At 46.5% G+C, this 17776-nt stretch overlaps 1 protein-coding gene across 1 annotated transcript in view; it reads right to left on the bottom strand.

Annotated features, from left to right (window-relative positions):
* The window catches only part of LOC146177176 (ionotropic receptor coreceptor Ir76b-like), a 53911-nt gene extending 36408 nt beyond the window's left edge, over positions 1-17503 (bottom strand). The window contains exons 1-5 of the mRNA XM_084581102.1: positions 17406-17503; positions 14727-14820; positions 12428-12589; positions 10945-11098; positions 9021-9238 (exon numbers count right to left, since the gene is read on the bottom strand). Of these exons, the coding sequence (XP_084437228.1) occupies positions 9021-9238; positions 10945-11098; positions 12428-12589; positions 14727-14747 (555 nt within the window). The 5' untranslated portion in view covers positions 14748-14820; positions 17406-17503. The remainder of the gene's footprint in view (positions 1-9020; positions 9239-10944; positions 11099-12427; positions 12590-14726; positions 14821-17405) is intronic.
* Between the last annotated feature and the right edge of the window lie 273 nt (positions 17504-17776).

The following is a 17776-nucleotide window of genomic DNA, read 5'->3' as shown; positions in this document are numbered from 1 at the left end:
CTGAGGGGCCCAAGAGAGGTTACTATCAATTATAACCCCTAGGAATCGGTGTGATCGTACATAGGACAGTGACCGTCCACCCAGAAGGAGTTGGTATCGAGTCATTCTTTTGCTTATAAAAGCCATAGCAACACTCTTTTCTGGTGAGAGCCGAAGACCCCGGCGAGCCAGGTACATTGAGATGTGCATTAACGCTCTCTGAATTCGTTGCTGCGTTGTATAACGCGAACGTGATGCACTCCAGATGCAAGTATCATCTGGAAAAATTGTAATGCGTACTCCACGGGGAAGGTGTTTTGTTATATGTATAAGGGCAATATTGAACAGGAGAGGGCTGAGCCCAGCTCCCTGAGGTACGCACCTCTTCACTGTATAAAAGGCAGTTTGACCATGTGGAGTGCTCACAAAAATTTGCCGCTCTTGTAAATAGTGTCCACTCCAGTTGTAAAGCTTTCCTCCGAGGCCAAGGCTCGCCAAGGCTGCAAGAATTGCATGATGAAATACAGTCAAAAGCAGCCTTGATGTCAAGAAAAACGGCTGTCGGGATGTATCCAGCATGAAGGCACTTTTCAAGTGATGAGACAAGGGTAATAACATTATCAGTCGCAGATCTATTTTGGCGAAACCCGTTCATTTCTTGAGGCTATTCATTTCTGCTCGAGGAACCAGGTGGCGCGTTTGGAGATTAATCGCTCCATAAGCTTACCGACGCAGCTCAGTAGGGCGATGTCTTGGAAGGATGCATAACTTGGCTGTTTAGAAGGCCGCCGGGGGGATGTTTGACAGACCATCTGTGGAATGTGTGGAAGTCACTGACCCTGCGGACAGTCGTCTGCAGTATTCTTCTGAGGCTTCTTTAATGGATTTTCGTTCATGCAGAGATAGTGCTGTTAAAGGGTAAAGCTGTTGGAGGAGCGTGCGCATACCGCGGACTATCCGTCAAATTTTGGCTACTGATTGGCGCACGTCCAGTGTAGAACAAAAGTTACGCCATCTTTGCCGACTAAGCTTATCCAGGTAGCGTCGAATGTGACGCTGTGTGCGTCGGCAGGCACGGAGGTCTTCAATGTTTTTTGTGCGCTTAGCTTTCCTTTCAGCTCGTCTGCGAATAGTGCAGAGCCTTTGGAATGTCTCATCATTTTTGAGTAAGCCATTGCTTTTAGTTGTGATTCGCGTGCTTTCTCTCAGGCAATAAGCAATTGTCGATATTAGTTTCTCATGCCGGTTTGCGGCAGTAATTCCTCTGCTAGCAGCATCTTTGTACATATCCAAGTCTGTAGATTTTATAACGAATTTCTTTGAAGCCATCTGCGCACTGACAGCCGATATGAGAATTGGGTAATGGTCACTTCTACGTGTGGCAGCTGAACTTGTCACAAAGGTCACGTCAATGCTGCTGGAAGTCGTCAGGCCTCGGAGATAGGTTATGCTGCCGTCATTTAGCGGTTCAATTAAATGTTTTGCCAGAAGTTCTGCCAGCTTGGCGCCTCGGGCACATGTGTGTGAGCTTCCCCAAATTTCATTGTAAGCGTTGAAGTCTCCGCAAATAATATGTGGAGTGGGCGTCCTTGTTATCAAATTTTCAAGCCTCGAAGCATCGAATGGCCTGCCTGGCCCAAGATATACTCCAATAAGAGTGTACTCTTGTCTCCCAATTACTGTTAATGCGCACACATATTCGTTATCATTGTGAGGCGGAACTTCCACCAAGGAGGCCGGGATTTCCTTGCAAAAGCCTATTACCAATCTGCTAACGTCATCTAGTCGTTGTGAATGATGGAAATAGTATCCGCGTAGTCTAAACGGTTCATCCACGCGCGATTCAGAGATGACTATGAAAGGAAAGTGGTACGCTCGCACAAGTTGCCGAAAATCAGAGTTTCGAGCGTAAACCACGATCGTTCCACAGGAAAATTGTGCATGTGCGATAGATGTTGTGGATGATTAACTGTGGTGAAGCTCTTCCTGTCGAAGCCATGATTACAGATGTGTGCTATTACTCCCCTGCGGAGCGTAAGAGACCGACAGCAACGGCTCCATTGCTAGAATAGCTTGTACTTCTGGGAGTCCTTGTGACGAAGGGCTACCGCGGACAAGTGCCTTGATGGCGGCAAACAGCATCGGAATCAGTAGGTTTGTGATTTCTTGTTCGGTGCTTCCGCTTTGTTGCCTTTCGCTGATCTTGTTACACTGCGTTGCCTTAGGCTGAGAGTTAGAAAGGTTGTTTGACGGGCCTTGTGCGGAGTGTCGCTGCTGCTTTGTTGGAGGAGAAACTCCAGCCGACTTTTCACGCTTCTTTTTGGCTGTAGCCGCGTACGTGTCATCACACGTTTATCCATCATGTGATTTTTCATGTTGTGGTGACTGATTTTGGGATATATCTAACGTTTTTGTAAAAACCACGTCAGGGTTCGGTGGCGGATCATGACGCTTGGGCGGCTTCCCTTGTGCTTGCTCCACTGAGCGTGCAAGTGTAGCAGCTTTCTTTTTAACACAACCTCCATATGAAGCAGGGTGTAGGCCATCGCAGCTTGCACATTTAGGTTGCGCTCTCGAGGTGCAGTCTTTCTGCGAATGGGGGCTAGCACGCACTTTGCATCGCACGGGGCCGGTACAATGTCTCGATATGTGGCCATGCCTTTGGCATTTGTAGCATTGTGTCGTTGCTGCAACGTACTGAGTTACAGGGTAACTACAGAACCCAAGCGTGACTCTTTTAGGCAGTGGTGCATCTTTTGAGAATTCTAATATAACAGGACGACGGCGTACCTCTTTGAACTTGCCACCGTCCTCAGGAATGTATGTTGTTTGCCTCCTAGCTGAGAGGACACCTTGGTCACGTAGACACTCCTGCAGATCTTCATTTGAGTAGGTGACAGGTACGTCTTGAATTTTCCCGTAGCTGTCTGTGTAGGAATACGGTACCCGGGTCTCTACAGCCACTCCATCCAGTATAGTTACAGTGAGCAAACGGTTTGCAGCCGGCACTGTTGATACTGTAACCATTAAGCTCCCATCCTTATTGAGACGATGGCTGAGAACTTTTTCTTGTGCCGACGCTACAACTGCCGAAGCCACGATGTTAGGGTTGGCTTTCCATAGATTGCCTCCTACCTTGGTGGGTCTGAAGACAACCGGAACACCAGCAGCTCTCTTTTTCTCGTAGGAGACAACCGTGAAGGATGTGTGGTTCATGTCCTCTGCGTGGTCACCCAAAGCCGCATCGCTGGCTGGCTTTTTATTCGCGTGGTCTCTTGTTTGCAGGGCCCTGAGCTGTTGCCGCCACTACAGGGGCCGCTTGACTAGCCGATGGCTCTGCTGCCATTAGTGCAGCATGGAGTGCGGCTGGAGGTGGTGTATTGTGTCGGAGGGCACACGCGCAGAGCGCCTAAAAGGTCACTTGACGTGCTTCCGCCGGTGGCCAGGGACCCCCAGATCACCGCAAGTTGAGGGCACAAATCACAGGAACACTTAATACTCGAATACTTCAAAAAAACACCGAAAATTAGAGACCGGTCTCAGACAGCCGATCAGCTAATCATCGTCTTCTCGCCATGTGTCCATACCCCTACCATACCATCCTACCAAACCGCCAGACTGAGGGTCATGTGTCCATGATACCCCTGTCTCTGGCGGTTTGGTAGGACGGTAAGAGTGGCTTCTAAGGTGCGACATGCGGGCCACGCGAAGACCAGGACAAGCTGTTACGAAGTGGCCTAGTGTGGCCTCCGTAGCTGGGGCTGGGCAGGAAGGGTAGTTCAGGGGATTCTTCTCAGAGCCATCTCCTCACGGCGAGATAAACCGCCGACGCCTTTCTCGTAGCGCACGGTTGCTTGTAATCTGTGGCCGATTCCATGAAGGTTCCGAAGGCGTTGCTTCAAGCAGCGTACAAGACCAATCAAAATAATGCGCTGATACAGACGCTGCAGGAATAGCTTCACGCTTCAGGTAGCGCGCTTCAAGATGCTACTCGAAGAGCTCGTCAATTTTGTTCATCTGGGCCTCCGCTTGGAGAGTGGTAAGGGATGTCAGGCGAGGGAGGCCAGTGACGGCTCGCATTGCCTCTCTATTGACTGCTTCTAAGCGATCCCAATATATTCTGACCTGCGTCCCGAATATGCCAGCGCCATTGCCGGCCTTTTGAGGTCATACAGCGACATTTTTGATTTCGGTCACGGATCCCTGGGCCAAACGTCCGTCGTCACACATCGTATTGATACTGGAGATGCCCGACCTATTCATCGACGGCCTTACAGAGTTGCTCTTTCCGAACGCAGGATCATTCAGGAAGAAATAGAGAAAATGTTGGCAAGCAACATTATTGAGCCGTCGAGCAGCCCCTGGGCGTCTCCGGTAGTACTCGTCAAAGAGAAAGATAACAGCTGGAGGTTTTGCGTTGATTATCAACACCTAAACAAGATAACAAAGAAAGACGTTTACCCTCTTCCAAGGATCGATGACGCTCTCGACTGCCTGCATGGTGCTAACCACTTCTCCATCGATCTCCGTTCTGGATATTGGCAGATCTCTGTTGACGAAAGAGATCGTGAAAACACGGCTTTTGTCACCCCGGATGGCCTCTACCAATACAAGGTGATGCCTTTCGGCTTATGTAATGCCCCTGCGACATTCGAGCGTATGATGGACTCCCTATTATGCGGGCTCAAATGAACCACATGTCTATGCTACCTCGATGACGTCATTGTATTTTCAGCAACCTTTGAAGGCCACCTCCATCGTGTTTCGGCTATTCTTGGCGTCTTCCGACGAACTGGCCTTCAGTTGAACTCCAAGAAGTGTACCTTTGGTCGCCGGGAACTCAAGGTCCTAGGACATTTAGTCAACACCCATGGCATCCAGCCGGACCCCGACAAAATTCGCGCTGTAAGGGATTTCCCTCATCCGAAATCTAGCAGCGACGTGCGTAGCTTCCTCGGACTTTGCTCATATTTCCGGGGATTTGTACCAAACTTCGCAGAAATAGCCCGTCCGCTCACGCAGCTTCTGAAAAAAGAGGTCTCCTTTACCTGGGGCCACGAACAATCGGCCGCCTTCGTCGCTCTTATTGCCCACCTCACCGTTCCGCCAGTGTTGGCTCACTTCAATCCGTCAGCGCCCACAGAAGTACGCACCGACGCAAGTGGTCATGGAATTGGTGCCGTTCTCGCACAACGTCAGCTCGGGTTACCTCGCGTCATCGCCTATGCCAGCCGACTCCTCTCTGCGGCTGAACAAAATTATTCCATCACTGAACGTGTGTGAGCCCTAGTTTGGGCCATTACAAAGTTCCGCCCTTACTTTTATGGGCAGCCATTCACAGTAGTCAATGACCACCACGCACTGTGTTGGCTTTCTACACTCAAAGACCCTACTGGCCGCCTTGGACGTTGGGCCTTGCGCCTTCAGGAGTACAATTTTTCAGTAGTTTATAAGTCTGGCCAGTTGCATCGAGACGCCGATTCCCTGTCCCGTCATCCAGTCGACCCGCCAAGCCAACCTGAATCTGACAATGACGCTTGTGTGCTCTCTATTTCTGATTTCTCCAACATTCGCCATGACCAACGCCAGGACCCTCAGCTTCGCGAAATTATCAATCGCCTCAGCGCCGATCGCCATGACCCTTCCCTTCGTTTGTTTGTGCTCCACGACGGCACCTTATACCGGCACAATATGCGACCTGATGGCCCCGACCTTCTACTAGTAGTCCCTCAGCACCTACGCTCAGCCGTCCTTCAACCGCTTCACGACGTTCCTACAGCGGGTCATCTAGGCGTCTCTCGTACATACGACAGTCTGCGTCGTCGGTTCTTTTGGCCAGGACTATATCGCGCAGTCCGCCGCTACGTAGCTGCTTTTGACCGCTGTCAACGCCGGAAAAAGCCATCAGTTTTACCAGCTGGACTTCTGCAGCCAATCGACATCCCCATAGACCCATTTTCCTGAATGGGTCTGGATCTTCTAGGGCCTTTTCCACTGTCTGCATCGGGGAACAAATGGATTGCGTTGGCCACTGATTACACCACACGCTACGCGGTCACACGAGCAATACCAACCAGTTGTGCACTGATGTCGCTGCTTTCCTCCTCAACGACGTTATACTCGTCCATGGAGCTCCCCGCCAACTGCTCACCGACCGTGGCCGTTGCTTTCTAGCTCGTATAGTTGACGTTCGTCATTCTTTCACGACTGCCTACCATCCACAGACGAACGGGCTTACCGAACGACTTAACCGGACACTGACTGACATGTTGTCTATGTACGTTTCTGATGACCACCGTGACTGGGACATAACGCTGCCATTTGTGACATTCGCTTACAATTCGTCGCGTCACGACACTGCCTGCTACTCCCCCTTCTATCTTCTATACGGCCTTGAACCTCTGCTTACTTTTGACAGCCTGCTCCCGTCTGTCACCATTGCCAGCTCATATGCTCGTGACGCCATAGCCCGAGCTGATGCTGCCCGCGTTGTTGCTCGCAACCGACTCGCAGCCTCTCAGCACTCCCAGAAACGTCGCTATGATTCCTGTCATCGCAACACCGAGTATTCTTGCGGCTCTCTCGTGCTGCTTTGGACTCCAGCTCGCCGCGTTGGCCTTTCGGAAAAACTTTTGCCCCGGTATACAGGACCCTACAGTATTTTACGACAAGTGACATCAGTGACATGCGAAATTGCGCCCTTGCATCCCGTCCGCAATGCCTCTACACCACGCACCGAGACGGTCCATGTTGCACGCCTAAAACCGTACTACATGGACCCTGGTTTGGACGCTAGTACGCACCGGGACGGTGCTTTTCAGCCGGCGGGGTAGTAAAGAAGACAAAGAGGGGGGGGGGGGAATGTAAAGAAGACAAAGACCAGAAAACGCTGCGGCATCGCCATCCCCATCGCTTGTCTCCGGCGCCCTTCTCGCTCGCGCTGAAGCTGTGCCCTGCGGCTGGTAATTCGATCCTGCTGTGCCCAAAGTACTGCCAGCGCTAGACGTTCCAACCAACCATTAAACCCACATTTCAATATATATATATATATATATATATATATATATATATATATATAGAGAGAGAGAGAGAGAGAGAGAGAGAGAAACAGAGTTAAAAAGAAAACCATGCAGATTTCGCAGCGGGCAGCGGAGACAGCTCCCTGACTTCGTCTTCGACTCGAACGGCAGAAGTGTGTGTGTGGCAGTCTGATGCATACTCGAGGCCTGAATCTTTCGCAGCGGTCTCTGCTTCGACGTCCTGTGTGCTCTCAACTTGGCCATTGCGCTGTGAGAGTGCATACGTGTTTTACTTGCTGTGGACGCTTCCTGCTACCTACTATCTTGGTGGAGGTGCCGGCTTTGCCACTCTCCGTGTCCCAGAATATTGCATTACGGAGCTTCACAGATGTGCTATACCAGAACTGCCACCATGACTCAACACGGCGACTGGCGCAACCTCACTGCCCCTACATTTACGATCGTGGCTCATCCCCATGACCCTGACACCATTTTCATCGCCTCAGGTGAAAACGTCGACAAATGGATGTCCATGCACTGTGTCAGCAGTATTAAAGGGGGACTTACCGTTCTGCTGAAAAACGCCATTTACTATTAGCCCTGCGCAGCGAGCCTATTGCACGACACCGATGAGAAAGAATAATTGAGTTGGGATATCTTTAAAGAAAAGCTTCGCGCTCTCTTTTGACAAACAGATGTTCTGATGCTCGCGGCCAAAATGCCGTCAGTCGTGTGCGCAGTCCTGACCTGAAACCCACGTCACCTACATTTAAGACGGGCTAGCCTTATGCCACCAAGTTGATACCGTCATTTCGGGGTAAGAAAAGACTGGCAACACCTCGAATACCGCGGACGCCCTGATCAAGGGCAGTCTCTTCTAGGAAATAAAGAGCTGGCGCATACTACAGTGCTTTGACAATATTGCCATGTGGCGGCAAGATTTTCGTTTGTTATGCAGCAGCTACCATTGATTACACATCTGGCTTGGCCTTTCACCGTCGCCGACACCGTCACCAAACTCAATTATATAAATGCTGACAAAGTCATGCAAATATATATGTCCTAAAACTTTATATATCAGTGCTAGAAACAGAATAACTCGTATGAGGTCGTTTTTGTCTTAATAGCAAGATTGTGTGCCTGGCGATAGACACCGTTTTTTTTTTTCAGAGCCCTACACGTCTTTAAAAGTGACGCGGAAAACAATTGTATTGATTCTCCCACCATGTGGAAGTTTTCAAACATAAACGCTACTAAGGTTTATTACTCTAAAATGCTTGTATAGACTAAAACGCTCGCATATTAGCTCTAGAGTTTGACATGCAGGTAGCATACAACCGTCTATGGCCTTCAGTACCAGAATTAGAAGATTAACGTGAGTGATTTGATCAGAAATAATTCGAAATCCTCAGCATCTGCACTTTCGGCGACCCAAAAGAAGCCGCTTTGGAGTGATGCTGAAGGCGATATTGACAATTGCAATATGATGACCAAGAGTATAGAAGTTATATCCAATTATAAGCATTAAAGTTACGAATGTCTCTAAATTCTGTGATGGGACGAAATTGGTTTGGTTAATGGCGTTTATGTCGCAAAGTAAATCAAGGTACGAGAGCCGCCAAAATGTAGAACTCCGCAAATATCGACTGCCTAGGGTTCTTTAGCGTGCGCTGACACCACACAGCACACAAGCGTCTTGCTTTTCACCTGAAACAAAAATCAGATTTCTGTCAAATTTATATTCTTTGTATTATTCACCACGAGAGAAAATGTTTTCTGGAGCCAAAATATAAGCAAGATCTGGATGCATTGCAATTGATAATTTAAGGTGTGTTGGAGCAAGTGTGTTCAAATAATTTATAACTGAATGGGAGAAACGTCTAACGGTACTTGCTGAAAATTGTTCTGTCTTCAAGTTTATGTGCAGTCTGGCTGTTAAAAATTCGATGGGATGTTTTTTCAATCCACCCTGTATTTTCTCAGATTTGGTTCCGCGGTATTGTGAACTAGATAAACTCTTACCTCCAAGTGCCGGGTAACTACGGTATTCTTGAGGAGGTAAACCTTGAGGTGAGGTTTAGCAGCGATGTCCTGCAGCGTGTTGATTCTCTCGAGCTCGTTTTTCACCAGGAGGCAGGCGCGCATGTGTCCCGTGAAGGCGTTCATGAGAACCACGATGGCTAACCACCAGGAGCCGCTTACCACTCGAAGCACTGTCCTCTTTGGCGTTACCACAGATGCTGCAAAAGCGATTTGTGATATGAAGTGTGACGTCCGCTATTTTCAATATATTTTACGCTTTGTTCCCCAATTAATATGCAATGGAGAAAGACAATTGAGCGATAATTCAAACCCTCGTAGTGCTGCATGCTGCAAACATGTTAGCCCGATGTGGGTTTTCTATGAAGTCACAGTGTTTTTGACCCTGTCACTTTCACCTGTGCCTTGGAGCACTTGGAACTGAAGACATACATCCGGGACTGTTCACATTACCTCACATAGCCGATTCAGCCGGCGTAAATGGTGAAGGCATGAAATGGCTGCTCCCGCTGTGTGAAGAGTGTGTACCTGCTTAGCAACGCACTTTGCGTGAGTAATGGTTTTACAGGCTCCATTAAATTTCTGAACCTTCGCTTCAGCACAAATTAATGTAAGATTGTCTTTAAACAAAAGTTTGAGAAACACCTAGCACCGACCAAATTATTTATTAGAACCCGACGTTTCGGGACCAACTTGGTTCCTTCGGTGATAAGAATTTCTCAAAGTTTTGTTTCAAGTACCTAACCAGGCGGAGTTCTGCCGAAGATGTTCTCGTTCAAGATTGTGTTGACTATCTTCATTGCAGAATATCTTTTACTGTGACCACTTGTCCTAGCTAACGTCCTACTGTCTTTCACGCCACGACCTCACCTCTAGTGTACAGAAGAACGAAAACAGAGCACATTGGAAAGCCAACGCAGGTGGTGCCTAGGTCCTCCCTGTTGTTAGTCTCATAGAAATATAATATTCATATTTTGATACAAGAGCAACCTATGCTTCTAATATTCGTATTATTCGTCTTTGAATAGACAACATAAGGGCTGTTATCTGGGAAATCTCTGATGTGAAGAAAATTTGCTCGAATAATCGTCTTATTCCTGGCATTTAACTTTGACCGGAAGCCCTTACGCCTGTAAAAAAGGATTACTAGACGTTCCATCTCGCAGTATAGGTGCAATGCTTCCATAAGAATATTTCAAAGGCATGAAAGCAACAATACGAGTGTGTTTGAAAGCGAGTAATTCACCACAGAATATGCGTCGTCAATTCGTTCGTCATGAAGTAATCAAGTAGGGTCTATTGTGAGATCGCAGCTGTAGAAAATTATGTGTCCAGGGGTCTCAACGGACACCAGCACGTGTTGCAGGGGCCGTCAAGGAGGATTGAACGTGAATGGTTCGTATACCCGAACGCCAATGGCAGTGTGGAGTGCACACGATTCCTTTAAATTCATTGAATGAAAATCTTTGGTTTGGTTTGTGGGGCATAACGTCCCAAAGAGACTAAGAGTATGAAAGACGGCTTAGAGGCTGCCTCCGGAAATTTCAACCACCTGGAGTTTTTTAACGTGCTCTGACACCACTCAGAACATAGGCGTCTTGATTTGCACTGTAATGAAAAAGCAACCGCTGATGCCGGCATTCGATCTCGCACCTTTGGGACATCAGGCGGGATTCCTGAGCACTGCACCCCCCCGGCGGGAGACACTTGGGAGCCTATAAAACCGGCAGGGGATCGGCGAACTGATCTAGATAGTGCATCTGCGTCTTTGGATCTATCATGATGGCTGTACAATAGTTTTCAGACCAGACGAATAAAGCTCAAGCCCCGGTGTCAGGATGCTATTGTTGGCTTTTTAAATTCTTTTTAAGCTCTTTGCAAAGTAGATTTCTTCAAAGGCACCCACCTTCGCAAAACATGTTTTCGAAGAGCATCCAGAAGTGTTGGTTCCAGCATTTAGCGGCTACAGCCATTTCTCCACGCATCCGGCTGGATGCCACATCGAGAATAGCCAAGACGGCGCTCAGTAGAGCCAGGAACAACAGAAGCAATGCCCATACCTACGAAATAGCAGCGCAGGAAACAGGAGAGAGTTTAGAAAAGGCGACCGTCTTTTTTCTCAAGACAGAAGGCGGTTCCACGAAGATTTAATGAAACTCTACTAAGCCTCACCAAAACAAGAAACTCCGCCGTTAGGCTTAGTGGACGTTCTTTTTAAGGCTAAAAAGATCAAATATCCCCTGCTTCTGAAGCGCTTTTAGGCAACTACAGCGAGATCTTTACTATCACAATTGCAAATACTCCAGATTTAGAGAACTGCAGAGGGCCGTGAAGTGCTTGAGGACCTGAGTATCCACGATTTCTGCGTATAGGTGTCACCTGCCTTCCACGTTCTGCCGTTTCAATACTAGATCCGCAGCGGAAGCCAAGATTCCGGGCACTTGGAATATCTTAGACAACATATCCGTTAATGGACTACTCAAATTTTTAAACGCACAAGGGTTCACTCAATGCTGTGAAATTCTACTGGGCGCCCTGTGTGTCCTAGTATTATAGGTTAACGAAACGGTTCAAACTAATTTCACATTCCTGTACTTCTTTTCTTTTCATTCTTTTATTCGAAATTCCACTCGTGTGGTAACACACTGGTCGCCATCTAGTTATCTTTTCACTTCTTCGCACACCCTCTTTGCATTTGTTATATTTGTCCCTCTCCTTCTCCCTTTCTCAGTCGGTAAAGTGCCCTCATAGTTAAAGTGAATTCATAGCCTCATGGTGCAGTCTTCGCCGGCCTGCTTCAGTGATATATAGACTTCGATTACAGAAGTTAGGCAAGCTTCTGAGGCCCGCATTAAAAAAAAAACATCAGATCTCCGCTGGTGAAAATTTCACCTTTGTGAAAAATAGGCTGAATTTCCTAACGGGTTCCTGGTTGGTCGCCGTATTTGCTTACGGTAAAGGGTATGCATTTCAAAGGGTTATACTTGGACTTTTACATCATTTCAATGCTTCCAACATAAGTGCCAAAAAAAAAAAACACGTGTGCTTTCGCTTTCGCTTTCGTGGACATTTTTAAAGGAATAAGATTGCCGCAATATTTCTGAGAATCAAGGAGTCAAGTTTCAAACAAATAATTTAGCATTAACGTACAAAATGCCTTCATCTTGGTAACTGATGTGCTTTCCTGAACCAATCTGGGTGTCCAAGCCTCTATCACTTATGCTGACACTGTTGGAATAGTCAGAAAACTTGACTCAGGGTGCTGTATTGAGTCGCACAGTAGTTAATTGAGTTTTCAAAAATTGTTCTGGAGAAGTTCAAAAGTAAGTATATCACGAAAGAGTCCGTGACCTTTTGTAGGCCGCTGCAAACCTTGCACAATTGCTTACTTGTATATCAAATGTCAGCAAGTAGCCAGTAACATTGGTGTCCTGAATGTGGGTTCTGCCTGCCAGGATATTGATCGCCGCATTGAAAATCGGCGGCGTAGGGTCTGCCAGAGCGTCCTCATCAACACCTCTCGGGACACTTGGAAACGTCATATCGACGACCTGGAACGAAAGGCAGTTGCGGCGATTCCGTACGATATACTCTTATATCTGCACAGAGCCAGTTATACAAACAGAATTCGAAGTCAACAAACCACTCGATTAGTTTAGCAGGATTTTACATTTGAAGGGCGGGTGCACGTTGTTGCTCTGGCGTGAAAAAGTAATGATTTATTAAACGTCAGCAAATAATCAGAAGGCACGACAAGGCGGCAGAATGCTAAGTTATTGAGCGGCGTTGTGGCAACAAAAGACAACTATTTTAAAACGAGCCCTGCTTTCACGGCCGTCTGTGATAATGCTGAAGCAAAATGTACGAAAATGAATGGTCCTGTATACTCAGCTCTCGAGGCCACAGTTCGTGGAAAGACATGCAAGCTATGTTCTGCATTAATAATTCACATTGATGACCTGAACGATTGTTATGGTAATCCATGATTCGGAGCTACCAACCTATATCTTTATTTTGTTCCGTTTGCTTCAGCTTACCGTTCAGTCAAGTGTGCGCCACTAGAGAAGTTGAATTGGGTGATATGTTTTCTTAGGGGGCATTAGGTAAACAACCAGTGTCGCCAACGGTCCTAGGCAACGCTGAGAAGGAAATGGGATGAATATTTATCGCACATATTCACCTTGAGTACAATAGATAATTGGTCAGCCAGCTGTCCAAGATAGATAGGCTAAGGCTGTGCCGAGGAATTAAAATTTTAAAATAAAGCAGTGGCTATATTGCGCCCGTTAGGAGCAACAGAATGCACTCTATGCCGGGCGCCTTATAGAGTGCACCCTGTTGCTCCTAACGGGCGCCTTATAGCCACTGATATATTTAAAAAAATTATTTCCTCAGCACAGGGTGCACTCTATGAGCCCCGCCGGGGTGGCGCAGTGATTACGGCGCTCGACTACCGTTCCCAAAGACGCGGGATCGAATCCCGGCCTCGGCAACCGCTTTTCGATGGAGGCGAAAAGCAAGGTGCCCGTGTGCTGTGCGATGTCAGTGCACGTTAAAGAACCCCAGGTGGTGGAAATTTCCGGAGTCCTCCACTACGGCGTCTCTCATAGTCTGAGTCGCTTTGGGACGTTAAACTCCACAAACCGACCTACCAAGCACTCTATGAGATAAAGAGTTCAAGGCAATAGTATCGGGGCGGTAAGGGCCGAGGTCGTTGCTATTGTGATCGCCTCAGAGTACCTTTGAGATGATGAACGATGCCAAGAACGCGAAGCTGGGGTTAGGAACAATTTATCACGAGTACGCACGTAGGATACGCTGAAAATCTGTTTTTATAGTCACGTTGCTCCTCTATATCGTTTTCTGAACGTTCTAGATGCTCATTTTGAATTGCTTCATGTCGGACATCCTCTGCCACGAAATCCAATCAACTTCACCATTTTCTCCCACCTAATTTAGAGCTTTTCGTCCATCTGTGCTTAACTTTAGGGATGCAAATGGAATGCCGCAGTAGTTAGTTAACTAAGCGTCGCATCAGACTAATACCAAAAGTGGGCGCTGTACAACAGTGTGGTGGGACGCAAGGCTGCTAGAAACACCTACGTCAGCATGTTCACTGAGGTTTGTTTATTTAGGCTAAAACAACACGAGGCACGAAATCTGAAGGTCGACTTTGGGCGCATAATGCGAGCCCAGATAGTGGTCCCAGTCACGTGATACTCTCACCCGAGAAATTAATTAATGAAAAGGTGCTAAATGAACTGCAAAGTGTTGAAAATAATAAAGTGAAAAGTAAACGTATGAGACTAAAAATTTAAACATGAAGCAATAAATAATATTAAATACAAAAAAAAAAAGAAAAATGAACGGTGTAGACGTCAGAACCGGAGCAAAACACAGAACGATCTCATATTAAGGGGCGTAACGCGCAATTCGCGATGGTTCTCATTTCCGCATTATTGTTTTGAAACAGACATCATCATTGTCATTTGCCAAATCTAGTAGTTGCCGTAATCGGGTAATTTGTTGCCCTTGCTTTAGCGTTGAGGTATGGTCATGTTATAAAATTGTGTCAACAGGTATGAAGTATTATTTCGGCTTTCAGAGCAATACCAGGCCAGTCGCGCCATTCATATTGCCATTCGGGCATCAGAAATTAGGAACACGGATGACAAAAAATTGACTCACATTATTGGCGATGTCGGCCATCAGTCCCGCACTCCACGTGCCGTTCGGCGCCACGTTTCCGAAAGTAAGAACTGATGGCAGATGGTAGTTGTAGCTGTGAGAGGACGCGAAAATCAGAACACCTTGTTTCCCACCGACGCCGAAGCGCAATCTGAACAGTCAGCAATATTTACCGGCTTCAATATTCAAAGACAGATTATTGCGTTTTTGTAAAAATTTTTTCCTTTAATTACACCAACTCCTGGTTAAAAAGAGTTAAAAGAAATACGTGAGCTCAACTATCGTCTCACACTGACCTTCATAACTCCATGAAAGCGAACAATAAGACTTCCCAAGCTAAGAATTAAGTTGCTACTATATATATATATAGCGAAGATCATTAACACTTCATTTAACTTCATTTATTCTTCGTCGACGGTTCGACCGGGGTAAAAAGACCGGACCGCAGCGAAGAATGTCTTTTCGCAAATATATATATATATATATATATATATATATATATATATATATATATATAGAGAGAGAGAGAGAGAGAGAGAGCGAAGTGTACGCTTCATTTAAAGAAACATTGTATTGGCCTCGACGTTTCGACCAGAAGCTGGCCTTCATCAGGAGTGCGAATGAAGGCCAGCGTCTGGCCCAAATGCCGAGTCCAATAAAATGTTTCTTTAAATGAAGCGTACACTTCGCTCTATAACTTTTTAAGCGGCCAAGTACGTTAAATGTTCTCGTATCCTATATATATATATATATATATATATATATATATACTCCGGCTTTCTTGTCATAATAGTTGTCCTCCAGAAACTGAATTGGACTCATATGCTATCGATGCGCAGTTAAATATGGAAGCAATGCGTGGAGTTGCTGCAAATATCTGCAAGTAGGAAACATAAGTCAGCGTCGCTCACGTGATTTCTTTGCCCTTAAAGGATGTATGACGCCTGATAACGCTAGCGGTTTCAAATTCTCTCCGGCCTTGGCCGCCAGCTGTGTGCCTATAGCGGTGGAATCAAGCACTTACGTGAGGGTCACAATGAAATGAGCATTGTTATGTTATTAGGATGGCTAACAGGTGGCCCATTCGCAAACAGGACGCGGGATCGAATCCAGGCCTCGGCGGCAACTTTTCGATAGAGGCGTAAAGCAAGGCCCCCGTGTGCTGTGCGATGTCAGTGCACGTTAAAGAAACCCAGGTGGTCGAAATTTCTGGAGTCCTCTACTACGGCGTCTCTCATAACCTGAGTCGCTTTGGGACGTCAAACCCCACAAACCAACCAACCAAACAGTCTGTCCACCCATACAGTAAAACCATGTATGCCTTTTTATTCTTGAACCGCGTGGAAGTAGAATGCAACGCCTCCTAGCGGGTCCTGCCCTCCACAACGTTTAAAACTGAAGGTAATGCAAGGAAAATGAAAAAGCTATATAGGTTACTTGTGAAGCTCAATCGTTTGTATTTTTTTAACAAATTGCACTAAAAGCAAAACTAGTCGTTCGGAATACTGATTACGGATTATTGTCATGTATTAATTTTTTCAGCAGTCATGTAACAAATGCTGCCTTGTTTTACAATAGACATCGCTTCACAACATGAAATATATTTTTTTCGAGATTTGCAGTACATTTACCGCCTACAATTTTGAGGCTGCAGCCGAGCCGCAGAACGCGGCCAGTAGCTAGAGTCATTATGACTCACGCAAATTCCTTTACCAAAAAAAACATATATTCTAATCAACAACTAAATTACATGTATATGAAAGGATGCACTGGTAACTTGTTACTCTTTCCTCAGACATTTCATATATGTCTCCTAAGGGACGTCATAGTCATAAACGGCCAATAAACAAATTGATTTTGAGCCATTACGACATTGATTAGTAGCCACTGGAGGAGACCTTTAGACACCTGAGTGTACGTGATAAAGGTTTTTGGTCGAGAAGCGAAATATATTGCGCTCTATTTCACAATAAATTCCTTGCAGGGTTTGCACGAATTGTTTACGACGAGAGGCATCTTGATATGTGGTGTTCTTTGTTGCTCATGAGCCACGGAACCACATGAGCCACACGGAACCAGATATTGATGCGCATGCTATTATAGTTGTCGTCTCGCGTAAACGTTTACCAGCATGGAGAACAAAAGTGTGCAACCAAATGCCAAGTCATTTCCCGGAGCGAAGTTAACGGGCTCGAGTCCCGTCGTCGTTGCGTAGGATTTGTGACATCCAGCTTTCTGAGCTTATTTCTTACAGTTATTAAGCAGAGTATTGAAGGGGACCTTAGGGGGAACTGAGGGGTGCATTATTATAGAATTTAAAGGAGCGACCAGTCTACGAGTTCAAGGCGAACGTTGGCGATACGTTTTTCTGTATTTCGTTATTGGTATCGACAAGAGTTAGTCTCATGATGATGCTTAGGGATAAAGAATACTAAATGCGAAGCGGCACGTTGTTTTTCCTTCCCCTTTGCATTTAGTATTCTTTATCCCTTAACATCATCGTAAGACTAACTCTTTTCTATACCAACAACACAAAAACAAATATCGCCTACGTTCGTTTTGGACTCGTAGACTGTTCTCTCCGTTAAATTACACAGTTTTTGGTTCTCTTAGCAGGTGTCTAGCTTGTTGTGGCTAAAGGAACTTTCCGGCTGATAGGTACGGTTGATAGGTACTTACGAACAGTTCAAGTTCTTTCTCACAGACGATAGCAAGATGTCCGTAATTCCAGTCACGTGAGTTTGGTTGTTTACGAGCCGGACGTTGCAAACAAGCGGTAACTGAAAAACAAATGTGAGATTGACGCTAGGATATTAATGTTTATTTAGCTATGGCTTCCGGCGTTCCACGGTGACCTCGTCACCAGAACAGGCGGATAACGCGAAACCGAACCGTAGATAGAACGTGAACGAACTTCAACGAATCTTACAGCCCATCTCTTGGCTAACACACGCAGCACTACCACCTAACAAGCCTATGCCACAACAGTGGGATCTTAGCCCCGTGACACGCGAAGGCAGGACAGCGCCAAGTGCGAAAAGGAATGCGCT

The sequence above is a fragment of the Amblyomma maculatum genome, chromosome 10 (assembly GCF_055883805.1).
Source record: "Amblyomma maculatum isolate TAMU_Amacu chromosome 10, ASM5588380v1, whole genome shotgun sequence".
NCBI lineage: Eukaryota > Metazoa > Arthropoda > Arachnida > Ixodida > Ixodidae > Amblyomma > Amblyomma maculatum.
Note: the sequence above shows the minus strand (reverse complement) of the source record. Positions and strands in the feature narration are given on the sequence as shown.